Genomic DNA, 17,596 nt, shown 5'->3' with positions numbered 1-17,596 from the left:
CTGCCTCTGAGTGTGTCAGCGCACGTTGAGGAGCGGGTTTCCGATCACATACACACAAAAGTCGTTCCCACTCGGCCCAGTACCCAGGGTGACCAGAACGATGCGGCCACGGTGTGGGCACTCGCCGCACTGTGTCGGCTGAATGCACCTCCTGTAGAAGACAGATGGTGAGGGCCCCGTGGGCAGGAGGGGGACAGGCCCGCAGGTGAGTGAGGTCTGTGCTGCCCCACAGAGCTGAACGGCGCCGACCTGAAGGACTGCGTGAGCAACCACAGCCTGAGCAGCAATGCCAGCCTCCCCAGCGTGCAGAGCTGCCGGCGCCTGCGTGAGCGGAGGGTTGCCAGCTGGGCCGTGTCCTTCGAACGGCTTCTGCAGGACCCGCTCGGAGTTCGCTACTTTTCCGTGAGTCTGATGGGCAGCGGGCACCTCCTGCAGCCGGCCCCAGGGCAGGGCTGGGCAGGGCAGACGTCTCGTCCTCCTGCTTCTACCCCGGACGCTCAGGCCCAGGGGCTGGAGGGCGCCTCTCTCTGCTGTGAGGGGCATCAGAGCTTCTTGTGAACCGTTGGAAGCAGCTGCCTGCTAGCCAGGCCGGCTACTAGGAAGGCATGCTCAGCTCCTAAGGAAACAGCTGGGAAGGCCCAGGTGGTCCCAGTGAGGGCGGCTTTTAAGTTTGCTCCCAGGTAAATTCTGGAGAGGCGCTTGGCACCCCTGGTTTCTGGGAATAATGAAACAGAGCACAAGAGGAGGGAGGTCCCACCGCCACTACTGACGTACCCTTTTCCGAGGATGGTGTGAAGGTTAATCTGTGGTGTTTTTCGTAGGATTTTCTAAGGAAGGAATTCAGTGAAGAGAACATTTTATTCTGGCAGGCCTGTGAATATTTTCATCATGTTCCCGCACACGACAAAAAAGAGGTACGTTTCTTCCGGCTGGGAAGTGGGAGTGGTTAAAGGGCAGGGTGATTTGAGCGTAGGTTCACACATAGTGCGGTTTGAAAAGTCCGTGTAAAAATATTTTCACACGATTAAAAAAAATTTTTTCAGAATGTTTCTTAATATATATGATATTTAATTTTGCCTAAACATAGCTTGCATAAATGGCCCTAAAACTTTCAGCACATGTGCTGCCACTCCGTGTGTGGAAGGGGATTTAAGAGAAAATCCTGGGCCATCCTAAGGATGCCCATCCGTACGGCCCCCCTTGCAGGCTGCGCGGGGGCAGGTGAGCCCCGCTGGTGTGGGTGCTGACCCGCGGCGTGACCCGCTCTGAGGCAGCCTGTGCCCCTCCCTCAGAGGAGGCCTCTTCTCTGCTTCTCACGCTCCGTGCTGCCCGGACCTCCCTCCCACTTTGGCGAGACCACACCATGCGACAGCACCCGCGCCGCCCGCACCCGGATGCCCCCGTAGCAGCAGCACAGCCTCGGTCTTTGGAACATTCAGATTGCGCTTTGACAAAATTTGGAGAGGAGCTGATTTATTGAAAAGTTTCATACTGGCTGGTACTTCTAGTTATTATCCAAGCAAGAAATATTTATTAGGCCCCAAGAAAATGTGTCTCCATTGCCTGGACCCGTGTCAGAAAACACGTGTGTGGTCTGCATGTCCCACTCACATGCTGTCCCGTCAGCTCTCCTACAGGGCCCGCGAGATCTTCAGTAAGTTCCTGAGCAGCAAAGCCACCACGCCGGTCAACATCGACAGCCAGGCCCAGCTGGCGGACGACATCCTCAGCGCCCCGCACCCCGACATGTTCAAGGAGCAGCAGCTCCAGGTGACTGCCCGGGGCACGGGCAGAGGACTCGGGTCCCGGAGAGCAGCCCCTGCAGGCACCAGACTGCGAGGAGAGAGCCAGTGGGACCCCCACCCCTACCCCGCCCCACTCCAGCCCCTGGGCTCCATCTCAGAGCCAGGGTTCAGCAGGGCGCTGGAGCAGGACATCCCCACCGCGGCGTACCTGACTGTTGACACTCTCCCTTATGCATCTGTGTGTCATCACAGGTTCATGGGCGGTGATATACATAGAGATCGATGGACGTTTGGATTTTTTTCAGTTTTAGGACATCACTGTGATGAAAAGTGTGCATTGGACTTAATGTGTTTTAGAGCACATGTCCACTGGCCTTAGCAGGGGTTACTTCTGTTGCTGAGTCATGTGAATGAGGTTTAAGAAAATGGAGGAAGGTAGTTTCAAGACAGGTCTCACTTCCTTTAGGTTTCCAGTTGCCTTTGGTTTCATTCTTATTTAACAAAGTAAAGATTCTCCAAGATTACACCTTGGCTGTCCTGAGGCCGCTCAGACGCTGGCTTTATGTGGGTTGTTGGAACTGGCTGGTCATAAGCACGGCCACCGAGGGCTGGCGTGTTATAAGTGTGATCAGACATAACGGAGCCTGGGCAACGACTCCAGGGGCGATGAGGGACTTTGGGAACAGGCCCTGCTGCGCGTGCGGCCTGGCGCCGCCCCGCACCTTCAGGGCCAAGTGTCCGGTTCCGTGTGTCACTGGACAGCGCTGTTTCCTCGGCAGATCTTCAACCTGATGAAGTTCGACAGCTACACTCGCTTTCTGAAATCGCCGCTGTACCAAGAGTGCATCCTGGCGGAGGTGGAGGGCCGCCCGCTGCCCGACGCGCAGCAGGTCCCCAGCAGCCCCACCTCCAAACACAGCGTCAGCTCCGACCACTCAAACACGTCCACGCCAAAGAAGGTGCCCGTCCCGGCCGCGCTGGCCCCCCCCCCAGATGAAAGCTGTTCTGCAGAGATGACAGCAGACGCCCCTGTTGGCTTATCCCCTCACCCGCAGGGAATGCAAGGCCCTCTTAGCACTCGCACCTCCCGTGCGTCTTGTCCGAGGCTCTGGCCTTGAGGGACCTGGGCCCTCCCGCGGAGCACGTGTCTTGGTGGCCTGCTCCAGCTCCCTTCCCATGCATTTCATGTGATGTTAAATTAACTTCACGCTGTTTTAACGACGTTTTCCATTTGACGGCAGTTGAATGGAAAATCGAAATCAGGACGGTCCCTGAATGAAGAGTTGGGAGATGAGGACAGCGAGAAGAAACGAAAAGGAGCGTTCTTCTCTTGGTCAAGGACCAGGAGCGCCGGGCGGTCCCAGAAGAAGAAGGACCAAGGCGACCGTCCAAGCGGTTCGTGGTTTGTCGTGTGAGGTGGGGGGGGCGGGGGCGAGGCCCTCTCGGGGACAAATGAGGACGTGTGGGCTGTGCTTGTGACGTGGCCCTTTGGGGCGGCCTGGCTGGGGAAGTGGGGCCTCTAGGGCCCTCTGAGAGGGGGCATGGTGCATTCTAACCCCCCAGGCTAGGGTGCCCGACGGGTACCACCCTCTTCTTGCTTGAGCAGTAATGGGTGCTCTTGGTAGAAAATTTGGAAAATACAACCAAGTGAAAAGCAGAAAATACAGGTGTCCTGCCCTCTGTCCACCCAGACTGCCTCTTGCTTTTCTGCCATGTGCAGAGAGGTACACGAGCTTTTGTAATTTTTTCAAGAAAACGTGACACCATAGTTTGGGTGCCAAGCATTTTCAAAATTGTAATTTTATTATTGTAAATTTTAAAGGTTGCCATCCTAGATCTTCTCTCCCTTGGTTTCTTTCTTGGATGTGGCTGAGAAGACAGTGTGAGAGGGACAGGGACGAGGGCTGGGACGCGCCGGGAGGGAGGTGGGTGGGCGGGTAGCAGCCTGGGCGTGGTGGTGGTGGGGACAGGGCAGAGAAGGGCGGGGCGCACACTGGGCGTGGGAAGCACACGCGGGAGGGTTGGCGGCCTTTTCTTCTCCACAGGCTGTCAGGAAAGGGATTATTTTCTGGGAACTAACCTGCAGGCTCCAGACCCGGGCCCCGAGTTTAGGTGGGGCAGCCTACCGAGGGAGCTTGGAGCACCTGCGGGGCTGGTGCCTGTGCTGTGCCAGGCACTTCAGAGGGCTCATCTCCTGCTCAGAGCCGGCCGCAGGCAGGTCTTACGCCCACTTTGCAGAGGGCAGTGTAGGGAGGCTGTGGGCCTCTGCCAGTGCCCTGAGGCTCCAGGGCCCTGCCTGGGGCGGCCGGTACAGCTCTTCTTCCACAAGGAAGGGCAGCCGGAGCTGGGGGTGGGAGCGGTGTCGTCAGTGTGGCCAGGGACCCCCGAGGACCAGAGATGGGGGAGTGCCTGCCTCTCTAGGTCTGTGTCTCCGAGCGGGACCCCAGGAGACCGGGGTCCCCATACCCGGCACGTCTTTAGAGAGCCACCCGGAAAGGCCCTAAGTCCTGACTCCAGGACGCTCCCCAGGCGTCCTGACTCTCTCGCCTGCCAGTCCATTGCTTTTGGCAGGTGGGTCAGTGGGGCCTGGGGGCCTCCGTGTAATCAGGCCCCTGCTCCACCCCCAGGCCCCGGCACAGCGGCATGGTCGGGGCCCTAGGCCCCGTGTTTTTAAAGGTCCTTTCTATGTCAGAGTTCTCGCGAGTTTTAGATTACAGTTAGCTTAGTCAGTGACATCGGATGGCGCGATTGTCAGCTCATTCAGGACTTTACAGGAAGATGGGACGTGAGCCGTCGGTAAAAGATGCCGTAACCGGCTGGCATGTGAAGCCACGTGTTGAGATGACAATTCCAGATTAAATGAAGAGCAGGGAGGCCCTGCACTTGCTTCCGTTTTGACCTGCGATGAGGCAGCAGGAGCCGGGGGGCTGCGCGGCCGCCAGCAGAGCAGAGCGCGGGCCTGGGCGGTGGCTCCCGGCTCCGGCTGTGTGCCAGGGGCGAGGCTGTGCCGCCGAAGGGCCTCCGAGCCTGGCTCCTGTCCTTCGAGCGTGTCTGTTCAGCCTAAAGGAGGTGTGGAGCTGTGGGGGACGTGACCACACTCGGGGGGTTTCTGCGCTTCTGCATTAAGCGAGCAAGCGTGAAGCTGGTGCCGTTGGGGGTTCTGAGTCCCTGTGTCCCTGCAGACCCCGCGCACGCCAACGGAGGCCTGGGCCGCCGGGAGTCGCAGGGCTCCATGACCTCGGCCGGGAGCCTGGACCTGGTGAGTCCCCGCAAAGCCGTGTCCCTCGTAAGGGAGCTGTTGCATGGATGGGGAGGGCGCCCCTTGAGCTCTAAGAATATCTCTGGGTTCATTTCTGAGACCTTTAGTTCCCGTTCAGGCACGTTTCTCTGGACGCCCACGGGAGCAGGCAGGTACTCCTCTTCGTCTCAGCACCTGCACGTCCCGTGAGCTCAGACACCCCTGTGTCTGCCTGTGCGCTGGGGGCCCGGGTCCTGCCTGGCCCTGAGCTCTCTCCTCATGCCCTGCTGAGTTGCTTGTCTGGCCCAGTTTCCAGTTAGATGGAGGAGGCATTGGGCTGACCTGCTAGCTGGTTAGCTGGCGTCTGGTGGCAATTTTGGAAAACCCTATTGTTGCCGGCCTCCTAGTCACTTGAGCTGGTCAGGCAGTAGTGAGTGTAGATGTCATTTCTTCTTCAGTTATAACAATACCAGTTAGAGCCGTGAGGGTGGCCCACGCACCGGTCAGCCATTGCTGCCTGACAGAGCATCCCAAAACCCAGCGGCTTAAGACAAAGGACGTTTACTGTTGCCCGTGCCTCTGTGGGAAGGGCACATTTGGGGCCATTTTGCAGTCAGTCTACCACCTGCAGACTAGTTTTCTGAAGTAATATTTGGGAGAAAGAGATCTTCAGACCCTTGGAGGACAGAGTGGTAAGGAAGTGACAACCAGGGCAAGTCGGGCATTAGAAGGAGGCATGCGGGGAGCCGTCTGTAGCCAGGAAGCGGTGCTGTAACTCAGGGACCCAGAGGTCTGGCACGGGGCGCGCGGCCGCGGGCTGGCCCCGGTCCGGCTCCTGCCCCGAGCACGTGGGAGCCCTGCTCCGCGCAGTGGGGAGGGGCCGCCTCCCGCTCCTGCCCAGTCCACCCGCAGCACAGGCATCACGTCGCAGGTGCTGCCGCGCTGGAAGGCTCGCTTCCCCATCCTGCAGGCGTGCCCCCCGCCGCAGGGCCTGGCAGTGGGACAGGTGGGCTGGGCCACATCCCCTGCGCCGGGCAGAGGTGGTGGGCGTTCTCTGGGCAGAGGGCACCCCAGGCTGCAGGCTGCCTGCAGGGCGCACCCCCTGGCAGCCCTGCGGAGGAAGGAGCTGAGACTCCCCCGTGCCCCTCACACCCGGCCTCCCCATGCCGCCAGCTCCTCGTGACCTGGGGGCCAGGGTCTGAGGGGCCTCACACCCTCAGGTGTGTGCCGCTGCCTCTGAGCCTTGGCCTGGCCGTCCCGGCCCCTCTCCCAGCCTCTTCCCTCCGGCCCACCTGCTGTCTGTCTGTCCATTCCTCTCGGAAAGGCCTTGGGCCTGTGAGGTCGGGCAGAAAGAGCCAGAAAGGTGACCAGAAGCAGCAGAGGCTGCCTGCCTTGTCCGTCCCCGGCTCCTAGGCTGAGAGATGGGCGAGGCAGCTCCTGGTCCCCAGATGGCCTCAGTGGGCTCTGCAGGGTGACTCCACATGCTTCCGGGTCAGGGAGGCCAAGACCGGACCCCCGAAAACAAAAGTGGGAAGGCCCACCCTATTGTAGTAGGAAAGCTGGTTAGCATGGCCCTTGTAAAAGTTTAGACTCAGAGCTTGGAGGCTGGGACTGCAAGGACGGTGCCTGTAGCTGAGAGGGGGTGGCGCTGTCTGTCAACTAGCAGCCCCACAGCGTAGCGGCCGTGTGCGCACAGCGCACTGTGCCTTTATCGGAACGTGTCTGCATTGTGGAGCCGGGTGTGCACAGGGAGCCGCACTGCTGGGCCCCCCACGCTTGTGCAAGCTGCCATGGCCCTTCCCCGGGGCCTCCCCGCACTTTCCCTGACCCTGCGCCCGCCCCTATGTCTCCCTGCCCCCCAGCCAGAGGCCTGCAGGACCCTGGCGCCCGAGAAGGACAAGGCCGCCAAGCACTGCAGCATCCAGCTCCCCGACGGGACGGCCTGCGTGGTGCTCGTCAGGGCGGGGCTGTCCATCAAGGAAGTGCTGGCCGGGCTCTGCGAGCGACACGGCATCAACGGGGCTGCCGTGGACCTCTTCCTGGTGGGCGGGGACAAGGTACAGGGCTGCGGAGACCGTGGGCGTTTCCTCTGGGGGCGCCTGCCCTGTGGGAGACCCTGCCGATGGGGGAGCCGGCTAACCTGTGTGTATTTACCTGAGCGTGCGGGTTCCCTGCCGCCTTGGCCTGTGTTGGGCCTCACGGCCGACTCTGCTCTGTGCTCCATGCATGTGGCGGAGGTGGGTCCCGAGAGCGCCGTCTCGCTGCGCAGAACCCTTTGCGGGCTCCCAGCAGCTGGTCAGAGAGCTGAGGCCTTCTCTCCGGCTATGGTGGGCCGCGTTTGAAGCTGCACTTTGCTCCGTGCAGCTGTGCGCCCCGGCTCCCACTGACGCCCGTCTCTCTTCCTTTCATGTGTTCGTAGCCTCTGGTGCTGCACCAGGACAGTAGCATCTTGGAGTCTAGGGACCTGCGCCTAGAAAAACGCACTTTATTTCGGTAAGAGAAATGCAGTTGCCATTTTCATGAGGCTTCCAGAGCCACAGGCTGTTTCTGACCACTTGCCCCGCTGGCCTCCGCTCTACTGTGAGCTCAGAGGGGCAGCCGCACGTGGCCCCAGGCACCCCGGGGGCCAGAGGGTCACGCTCCCCGCCTGCCGGCGACCACGGCAGGGCTGCACCCGGGGCAGGGTCGACCCGTGGGGAGGGACCGCTCCTTGTCGGGTGTGACAGTCCTGGCTCAGCCCCACGAGACCCTAAAGAAGCCCCCTGTGGGCTCTCTTCTCGTGCAGAACCTGGGGCTGCCTTGGTGATGCCCGTGGGTGCCATGCTGCTCTGCTTTTGAGACGGAACGTCCACATGACAGTTGCCACGTGTTTGTGGCAAACGTGCTCCTGTTTCTCCCCCTCCAACCAGGCTGGATCTGGTGCCGATTAACCGGTCTGTGGGACTCAAGGCCAAGCCCAGCAAGCCAGTCGCGGAGGTGCTGCGGCCCGTGGCGGCCAAGTACGGCCTGCGCCTGAGCGAGCTGGTGGCCCGGCTGGTGAGTGAGCGACATGGGGCCCCCGGGCCCCCGAGCCGCCCGCAAGCTCAGCAATGCCTGCTGGGGCCCAGCCTGCCCCCGTTGTCCGCGAAGCGAGCTGTGGCTGGCGTAACGGGAGGACGCCGTGGGGCCGACCCAGCGCCTGTGTGCGGCTTCTCCACCCAGCAGGCCCTGGGGAGGACGTTGCCGCCGCCCTCCTGTTTCCCACCCTGTGGGGGAAATGCTTACTGCTTCCTCGTACCTTGGTCGTGCCCTCTGGGATTTGGGTTGGTATTTGAGACTTGGGGGTTTGGGCCCAGGGAAACCAAGAAGAGAAACAAATGAAAACCTTGCAGCCTCCCGCCGTTTGCAAATCTGATCGGATGACGGCACGCGGTGGCGTGCGTGACCCGATCTGCAACAGCCTGTCGGGCATCCGCTGCGACACTGTGCAGCTTCCCATAGGCCGTGGGTCTGACAGCTCTCTCTGGTGTTTTGGAGCCGGGCCGTCGGGTTCCTCCGTGCATGGGTGAAGCAGGGATGAGAGCAGAGTTCCCGTTCCTACAGCCGGAGGGTGGTCCCGCACCTCCACACGTTTGCTTTGAAGTGCGGTGACTTATGACCCGTTGGCCTGTGTTCTCCTTTCTTTAGAAATTATACTTTATCAGGGCTACGATTTCAAGTATTTTTAGGATTTTTATTTTCTCTGAAATGGGCTCCAGAATTGTTCAAGACTTTGACGTGAACAAGAGGACCAGTTAAATTGTTTCAGACTTCCCGAGGGTAACCCGAAGCCCTCCGCCCAGCTCGCTGGGGGATGGGGGTGCCGTCCTAAAGTCTAGAATATGCCGAATGGAGAGGGACGTGGCCTGGGTTCCATGTGGCCTCCCTGCTCGTACTCCGTTGAGAGCCTAAGCGATCCTTAGTCCCCGTGCCTGTTTCCCCATCTGTAAAGTGGGGTGAGTCATGGAAGCGTGCTCGTGGGGTCGCTGGGGGGCTTCAGTCCCAAAGGGCTGGCCAGTGGTCGGGGCTTCTTCCCCACTGGGCTGCTGAGGCCTGACCGGGAAGCGTGGTCCAGCTGCCTCAGGGCTCGGGACCGCGAGAGTCATGGAGGGCGGCACGGGGCGTCCTGTGGATGGGCTGTGAGCATGTGGCTTTCCTTGGACCCTCCTGCTGACCCTCCTTAGTGAACTGTGGGCCGCGAAGTCGTGAGCCAGGCAGGACCCTGCTAGCCTTGGTCCGTTCCCCACTCGGCCGGAGCTCTGTCTGGGCGTGTGGTCGCTTAGCAATTTAAGAGCCAGGCTACAAGTTCAGATTCTTTCTTCGACAGAGGATGTGGGTCTTGAACAGCAAGATAGTCTCCCCAGGAGAGAAGGGCAGGATCCCGGGCCTCAGATGCGCCTGCTTCCTGCCCACAGGGAGGCATCTCCCCCCTACTCCCACGCCTCCTAGTGCACTGAGGACCAGTGAGGTGGGCTTGAGGTCCTCTCCTCCAGGCTGGAGGTAATGCTGAGACTTAGGCCAGCTTGCTTAACGCCTAAAAGCACCCAACTTGTGGACGCAGGTGGTACCGGCTCCCACCAAGCGCTCCTCCAGCCCCGGGGCCTCGCCTCGGCCCAGTGCTGCCAGCAGCCATCACTTGGGTGATGGCCCTGTCCCGCGGGCTCCTCGCGGCACCTGTGTACCGGGCAGGCCTGCTGGCGCTTGGGATCCCGGTTGTTGCACGTCAGGCGTCTGCGGCTGGCCCTGCCGAGGCGACAGGACCTGGGGTCACCTGGCGCATGGCTCCATCAAGCCTGGGATGGTCCTGCTGGCCGATGCGCCACACGCAGTTGTTCCGGAAAGCTCCAGCCAGGGTGAGCCGCTCATTGCACCGTCTCTGCCTCTAGAGTGGAGAGAAGGAGCCCCTGGACCTCGGAGCCCCCATCTCGAGTCTGGACGGACAGCGGGTCATCTTGGAGGAGAAGGACCCCTCCCGAGGGAAAGGTGAGCAGGGTGACGCTTCCCTGGTCCTTCCGACCTCCTGGGTCCCTGGGCTCGGCCCCCCGAAAGCTCCCGGCCCTGCTGCCCTGTGGTCTCAGAGTGACACTGCAGATGGCCTCACTTGGGTTTAGGGTCTCATGGGGCCCGGCGACCCCCTGCCATGGCCGAGTCCAGCCGTGGCTGGGCGTCTGTCTGCGGGCAGGAGGCCCTGGGACCGGGAGCACGAGGGCCTCTGGCTAGGACCCCTGCACGTCTTCTCTGCCTTAAGAAGGGGCGCAGGCCCTGCGAACGCCCTGCGTCGCTCCGAGGGTCCAGCATGCCCTGGAAAGTGCTCTCTTCCTGGGGGGCCTCCCCATCCCTCTGCACAGGGACCCGGGACCCTGGGGCGTCACTGCCCCATGTCGGCCCAGCAGCGGCTGAGGTCGGGGGCTGGGGCCCCCTGTGCCTAGTGCACAAGGAATCGGTGGTTTCCAGGGCCCTTTCCCCTACGCTGCCTCAGCCCCGCAGCCCTGCCCTGGGGACGGGGACCTGCACTCCCAGGTGGGGGCAGCGGGGGCGTGCCTCCTGGAGAGAGCCTTCTGGAGCCTACTGAACAGGGCAGGGAGCTGGCCATGTCAGGAGCCGCCGTCCCCTTCCCCGGGCTGGCTCAGCTCTGAAAGGGGCTACCCATCACTCGTCTCCATCCCCAAGGGTGACCGGGGCTGCGGTCGCCCCTCTGCCCTCGGGCTCCCGTGCCTGCTTCCTGTCCCCCTGTGGGCCACCTGGGTTCTAGAGGACACTGTGTGCGCTTCTCCCGCACGGTAACCGGCCTCAGGGGCCGAGCGGCCTGAGTGGGGCACGGGTGCTCAGCACCTCCCTCCAGGGTCTGATAAGGTCGGACCTCCCGGCCCGCTTGTGCGCAGGTGAGTCTGAAGGCATAGCTGCGGGCAGGTGCGTGCAGTGTGTTTGGGACACTGCTCACAGGCAGGAGGGCTGGGACTCCGCCAGCCCATCCTGGGCCAGGGAAGTGGTCTGTGGACCACGAGGGCCAGCGGGGGCCAGCCTGCAGCCCTGACTTGGGGCAATGGCCGTATTTGAAGATACATAATAAATGTGAGACTCTCGTACTTTCTAAAGACATTCGTGCCAAATAGTACCCGAAAGGCACTTTCACTCACCACGGGACCACAGAGTCCCAGTGGGCACAGTCAGCCATGAGCCTTCTCCCTGTCGCCGTCGTGTACAGCTCGCCCAGACGCGGCGGGCGGAGGAGGCTGGTCCTCTGTTCCTTGACCCCGCATGGGTGCTCAGGCCTGAGCACGCATGTAGACAAGGGGCCCCTGATACCTTTGGCTTCTGTACAGCTTTGAGCTGGTGATTGTGTTAGATGTGGAGACGGGTCTGCATTCACTGCAGTTTTATAAAGCTTGTCTTGCTATGTTCAGCCCCCACAGATAAGCAGAAAAGCGGGCCCGCCAAACAGAGCGCAGCCGTAAACGCCAGCTCCAGAAACCACTCGGCGATGGTAATTCCCCTCCTCACCCCGCCTCGCTCCTTGCCTGCAAAGCTCAGGGGCGCGGCCCCAGCGGCTCTCTGCCCTGGTTGGGCCTGTATCCTGGGTGGGGGGGTCTTCTCAGGGTCCCTTTGCGGTGCCTGCTCCCACTAGCCTGGGAATCGCTGGCTGGGTGGGTGTGCCTTACGTGCTGTTCTTTTTGCAATCCTTATCATTGCGATTGATGTTTCTGCCACGCATGTGAAGTCCAAATCAATGCCATCTATGTTTCAAAGACCCTTTTATATAACTGATGAACTGTGTTGTCATGTGTCTGAAATGTGAGTGGAACTTTGACTTTCCTTCTGACGCAGGGAGAGGAAAGAACACTAGGCAAGTCTAATTCTATTAAAATTAAAGGAGAAAATGGAAAGAATGCTAGGGATCCCCGGCTTTCAAAGAGAGAAGAATCTATTGCAAAGATTGGGAAAAAAAAATATCAGAAAATTAATTTGGACGAAGCAGAGGGTATGTGTACTTTTTAAAACTTCCACGTTTTTCGTGAATGCAGTGTCAGTTTTGCAGTCCAGTCACTAGAAGCTTCTCTGAGTTACTGACATTGGGGTGGCCGTGACCTGTCACACTGAGCACTCGCCCCTGTGTCTGCCTGCAGCTGTTGGTGTAACTCTACTAAAGCCCCAGTTTTCAGACCGAGAGCCGGGCCCTAGGAGTCAGGGAGCCCCCGCGTGGGCTGCAGCAGGAGGCCTCTGTCCCCCCTCACAGCCGGGTCCCGGCTCAGAGAGGGGCTCGGGACCAGGGTCCACGTCCCTGAGGGTCCTCGCCAGGAGGAGGCTGGTGGGAGGGCCCGGGCCTCGCTGGCCTCTGCTGTCGGGGCCCTGAGGAAAGGCTGTGCGTTCGGCCATGGGGGCCGGACGCCCGAGCCGCCCCCGGGCCTGCGGGACAGAAGAAGGATGGCATGAGAGACAGAGAGGAGGCGTGGGGGACTTCCTTTTCTTCCGAAAGCTCGTGACAGAGGGAAGCTCTAGGAGCTGTTCTGCGCCCTGAGCTGTAACCCAGGGAGCACTTCCTGGGCAGGTCAGCTGGGCTAGTCACTGCTCCCTGTGGCGTCCGGCCACGGACCAGGGTAAAGCACACGCCTGCCCTGAAGTTCTCGCGTTTCTGAGATCCGTTAAGATTTGAGTTTTTAAGCTCCTTTGCTGGTCAGAAGCTCAGGGTGTAACTTAAGCCTCGAGAAGGCTCAGTGTAGACACCATCTATTTTGGATGGTGAACTCGAGTTACAACTGAGAATCCACCCAGGTAAGAAAAAGAAGAGCTCTGGGGAGCCAGCGAAGAAGCTGGACGTCCCCGGCAGGGCGGAGGTGCCGGGAGGGGGCGGCCTGGGGGGCCGTGGAGCTCCCGGGGCGGGGTGCGCGGCGGGGAGAGGGGTCGAGGGCCGGGCGCTGATCACAGGCCCCATCAGGACCGCCCTCTGCCCCGGCGTGGTGCCCCCGAGAGGCCCCTCACACACGGGTCTAGGCTGGTTCACCAGCTGCGGGCACCAGGGGCTCCTGGCTGTGTCAGGCCGTGGCGCCTGGTCAGCGGCCTCCCTCCTGCTCGGAAGGTCGTAGGCTTCAAACGCGGGCGGAGCGCAGACATGGGCCGCGGGCCGTGGCGGCCCGGAGCCAGTCCAGGGAGGAGCGCAGCTGTTCGCCTGCGGCCTGCGGCCTCCCTGTGGCTGTGCGGGCGGGAACAGGAGGAAGGGGGAGGGCCTGGGGCGGCGGGACAGGGCTTTCCAGATGCGCTTTTGCTGTGCCTGCCGGAGGGTAAACACGATAACACTTGGTCAACGTGGGTTTTCTTCCAACAGAGTTTTTTGAGCTCATTTCCAAAGCTCAGAGCAACAGAGCAGACGACCAGCGCGGGCTGCTGAGGAAGGAGGACCTGGTGCTGCCCGAGTTCCTGCGTCTGCCACCTGGACCCCCGGGGCTCGCCCTCTCCCCCTCGGCCGCCCCCAAGGCCTTCTGCACGAGACCCGCGACAGGCCACAGCGAGGAGGGCGCTCCCCGGCCCCGCGAGAGCCCGGCCACCAGCCCTGGCTCTGCCGACAGCCCGCCTCTCTGCTCCCCTGGGACCCCCGGGACCCCCAGTCCCCCGGCGCAGGCGGCGGAGGCCGGGGGCGTCCAGACCGTGGAGGGCGAGCACGTGGCCGACCTGACGCTCACGGGGGAGGGGCACCTCAGCAGCCCTAACAGCACGTTCCTGCCGCCGCCCCCCACCCCGCCGGGCTCGGCCGCACCTCCGAGACCAGGTACCAACGGGCGCGACGCCCCTGCTCCTCTCTGACCCCCCTCCTCCCTGCCCGCCCGCCCGGGGTCGCCTGCCGGTGCTGTCCACCCACTTAGAAAGCGTCAGCGGTGCAAAGTTACCCCCTCCGCCCCTTAATCCCTCTAAGGAGGTTTCAGCGTGCCAGCCCCCTCAGGTACTGTGTTGGTCGTGGCGGCCTCTGCCTTCTCTAAAAGGACCCTGCGGCCTCTGAGGTCAGGGTGTGGCCGGGATGGGCGGCGGGGCCTCGGAGGGGGTGTCGCCCCGTGGCGTGACGCTCGTGAGCGGTGCCCGCACTGGGCCCGGCGGTGCCCTCCCGCCGTCTTTCCCTGGGTCCCCGGCAGTAATGCCACCAAGCAAGGCCCTGGGAATTTCTGCAAAATGTATGTGTTTTATTACAATCTGGATAGCTAGCAGTTTTAGTATTTTAATCTCAAGGCTGAAAACAACAGTGTTTGTCTTGAGCAAGTGGGTGAAGCCCGTGTGATTTAGAGCAGGACGGCTGCGCTGACCCTGCAGGGAGGGTGTTCACCCTCCGCCCATCGGTCAGACAGCAGGTGGAGGCCTGCGTGCTGGGCGCTGGGATCCGCGTGGGGTTCCCTGACCCTGGGTGGTCACAGGCGGCCCTCCAAACGGAGGCATGAGCGTGTCAAGGTGAGCAGGGCTGGTGGAGCTGCTCCTTAGCCGCGTGAGTGTTAATAGCAGGTGAAGCGAGGCCCCCGGCCTCCTGGGAAAGCGGCTCTCGCCCCGCACTCGGGCCACGGCCTGTGTGCCCGGCCCCGAGGTGTAGGGAGGAGCCTTGTCCGCGCAGGCATGTGCCCGTGGAGCCCCTGGGTGCCGCCGTCCTCTCTGGCGGGCTCCGTGGTGGGCAGACACTAGCTGTGGCTGCTGTTGGGGGTGGCGGGAGGCCCCCTCTGGTCTGAGTCCTGCCCCAGGACTGGGTCCTGTCGGACCTGCAGCCGCATCTCCGTGGGGACCCAGGGCGGCTCTGTACCCGTGGGGTACTGGCTCTGCGGGCCGGGCTCCCGGCGCCCTCCCCACGGAGACAGCCCGCGGACGTGAAGCCGGGAGAAGCCGCGGCCTTCCTTGCATGTCTCCTGCACCTCGATCCGACTTGCCCTCTGCTCTCCCCGTAGACACCTGTGTGTAGTCTCGCCTGTGTTTTGAGTCTGTGCTCTTCCGGGAGAAATAAACTCTGCCTCTCCTCACTGGACTGGTTGAAAGCGCTTTCCTTTCTCACTTGAACATCTGTTTCCTCTTTAGAAAACTACAGGTGTATTTTAACCCGGGAAAACATTGCACATTTTAATGGAATTCATTGGGTTTACTTTAATGTACTGGCTTTCGAAAGCAGACCTTCGCTCACCAGACGTTCTTGAGCGCCTCATGCACACCCGCAGACACAGCTGTGTAAGGGCGGCAGTAACGAGCTTCGCCGGGAGGCTGGGTGTGACAGCGGGGACACCGCGAGGGGCTGGCACGGAGCGCTTGGGGCCATGGCTCTCCCCTCCCTGAGAGTTCCGGGGTTGGGGGCCGGGTGGGGTGCCAGGTGGTGGTGGGTGAGCCGGCCGGGCCGGATCCCTCCGACTCGCTCCCCGTAAACCCGGAGCCCGGATCGCTGGCTGCCTGCTGTCCAGCCGTTTTCTCCGAGCTCCCGCCGGGCTTCTCCAGCTCCACGTTCCGGGCTTGGGGCGTTGGGCCCACGTGCCTTACCCAGTGCGGGGCTCGGCCTTCCCACCTGTGGCCCGGCAGCGTGACCGGTGAGTTCTTGCATTTCCGGGGTGTGTCGCCGTTGATGCCCCCCGCCCTGTGCACTGGTCGTCCCTGACGAGTAGGAGCCCAGGTGGAGACCCTGGATGCTTGGCTCCGTGGGTGTCCTGAGCAGGGAGGACGGCAGGGGGGCCGTGAGGGTCTGTGATCAGCCGCGTCCTCCTGGAGCTGGGAAGGGCCTCCGCTCCTCCTGTGCGGTGCCCATTCGCCCTGCGAGGCCCTCGGTGGGACGGCCTCCACCTTGGGCTCGCCGGACGGATCCTCTGCTCGTCCTGTGAACCTTGCGTCCACCTTTGTGACGCAGAACCGGACCCGAGGTTCCCCCGCCAGTGTAGGGCGCCGCAGACACCCTTGGGCCAGCGCGCGTCTGGACCCGGCGCTGAGCTGTATCCTCGGGGCCCAGAGGGCAGGTCTCATCCACACCTCCTGCTGATTCTAGCTGCCGTGAGCTGTTTCCTAGGTGGTGGCCACCGTGGCCCCTCCGTTCAGGGTGAGAGACACAGCGTGCTGATGCTGCTGGACTCTGGGGCGGGGAGCCGGGGCCACGTCTGGGCCGTGCAGCCCGGAGCAGGTCGGGGGCTGCCCGCAACGCGTCCCCATGTGCGGAGAGTCCCCTCAGAGCCGTGCTGCGCCTGCACCCTGGCCCTTGGTCCCCAGCACCCTTGTACGGGGAGGCCTGTGAGTGCCCGACGTGGCCAAGGGATGGAGGTCTTTGAACGGCCGTGTGGCCCAGGCACGGAGCCTCCGCTGCGGGACGCAGCCTTCCAGTGTAGCCTGCCGTGGATTTGGTCCTAATCCGGGCCACCTTCCCCACTGTTACCTGTTTGGTTTCCAGCAAAACTCTGGGCATTGGTGGGCGTTGGTGGGCACTTCCCGTCCCGGGGAGGACCAGCTGGGTGGCGGTGTGAGTCCTCTGTCCCAGCAGCGCGAGCGTCAGGTTCCGAGGTCGGCGTCCACGGCCCTGCAGGGGGCGGAGCCAGCCTCAGGGCTCGCTCACCCAGCAGGCGAAGACCCCGCGTCCACATAGGCAGACGTGGAGAGGGCGTGGGAGTCGCCCCCAAAGGGCATCTTCTTCCCAGGGAGAGAGAGGAGCTGTCTTCAGGGCTGACCGGCGGGCGGGTGGGTGGGCGGGCGGCCCCGGCCCAGCAATCCCCCTCCCCTGGCCCCCAGGTGTCCTTGGGCTGGGCGGGTCCTCACCTTGGCCCCCGGCTGAGCACTCAGATGGACACGGGAACCCCAGGTGCAGGGCTTGACCTTGTGGGACCTGCTGTCCCAGGAGGTGTCTGGTGCCCTTCCCGGGCCCTCCCTCGCCGGCCCTCGCTCTGTCCAGTGGGTGACCGCAGCCCCTCAGCCAGGCACTGGGCAGGCTTTCCCTCCCTCCCACTGCCGCCTGGCCGTGCTGGTGTTGGACGCCCGGGTCAGGGTCCTGGCCGGGCCTCTCCCGTCCCCCTCCTGCAGGAACACGGCTGCCAGCAGGGCCACCCGCCCCTCCCTAGGAGTCCTCGCCACCAGTCCTGGCCTGGGGTCCCGGGGCCTCAGCGCAAAGAGATGCTGCTCACTGGACGGGGCAGAAGTCGCCCGACTTGGGGGCCTCGTGCCACAGTGTCCAGGGTCCCCAGAGGCACGTCCAGTTACCAGAGTGGGGTCAGGAGCCCTCAGCTCGCTTCTTAGCAGGTGCGTGGAGCTGTCCCGCTTGCCAGGGGTCGCTGTAGCCTAGTAAATTGGTTTCCATGGGAACGGGGCTGGAGCGTTAACCAGAGGCCACAAGCCCAGATAAGGGCCACACCGTTCACCTTGGCAGTGAAGGCAGCCAGACCACGTGACCTTGCTTTGGCCATGAGTCCCAGGAGCCCCTCTGCACCTGGCTGCTCAGTGGTCAGCCACCCCCCCTCCACCCCCAGCCTGGACCCCCAGCCAGTCTCGGCGTGTCACACCTGCTCAGTCCCAGGTGAGGCGGAAGCCCTGGGCTGGGGACAGTAGGGGAAGTGCAGCTGTGCACGGGACAGCAGCCACAGTGGGGATCCAGCTGCCCGTCCCCTGGGGCGTCAGG

At 62.6% G+C, this 17,596-nt stretch overlaps 1 protein-coding gene across 3 annotated transcripts in view; it reads left to right on the top strand.

The window, feature by feature from the left end:
• The window catches only part of RGS12 (regulator of G protein signaling 12), a gene marked incomplete at its 5' end in the record, with an annotated part of 90,720 nt that overhangs the window by 69,037 nt on the left and 4,087 nt on the right, over positions 1-17,596 (top strand). The window contains 13 exons of one of the 3 annotated variants that reach the window (XM_082652921.1): positions 233-402; positions 822-914; positions 1,627-1,770; positions 2,525-2,704; positions 2,987-3,140; positions 4,928-5,004; positions 6,846-7,040; positions 7,403-7,476; positions 7,893-8,019; positions 9,888-9,984; positions 11,415-11,485; positions 11,827-11,980; positions 13,322-13,762. In XM_082652921.1, the coding sequence (XP_082509047.1) occupies positions 233-402; positions 822-914; positions 1,627-1,770; positions 2,525-2,704; positions 2,987-3,140; positions 4,928-5,004; positions 6,846-7,040; positions 7,403-7,476; positions 7,893-8,019; positions 9,888-9,984; positions 11,415-11,485; positions 11,827-11,980; positions 13,322-13,762 (1,977 nt within the window). Of the gene's footprint in view, positions 1-232; positions 403-821; positions 915-1,626; positions 1,771-2,524; positions 2,705-2,986; positions 3,141-4,927; positions 5,005-6,845; positions 7,041-7,402; positions 7,477-7,892; positions 8,020-9,887; positions 9,985-11,405; positions 11,486-11,826; positions 11,981-13,321; positions 13,763-17,596 lie in introns of those variants that run through there. The other 2 variants (XM_082652920.1, XM_082652922.1) reach the window with 2 other exon arrangements.

This window comes from Grampus griseus, assembly GCF_964374135.1.
Source record: "Grampus griseus genome assembly, chromosome: 4".
Classification (NCBI taxonomy): domain Eukaryota; kingdom Metazoa; phylum Chordata; class Mammalia; order Artiodactyla; family Delphinidae; genus Grampus; species Grampus griseus.
Note: the sequence above shows the minus strand (reverse complement) of the source record. Positions and strands in the feature narration are given on the sequence as shown.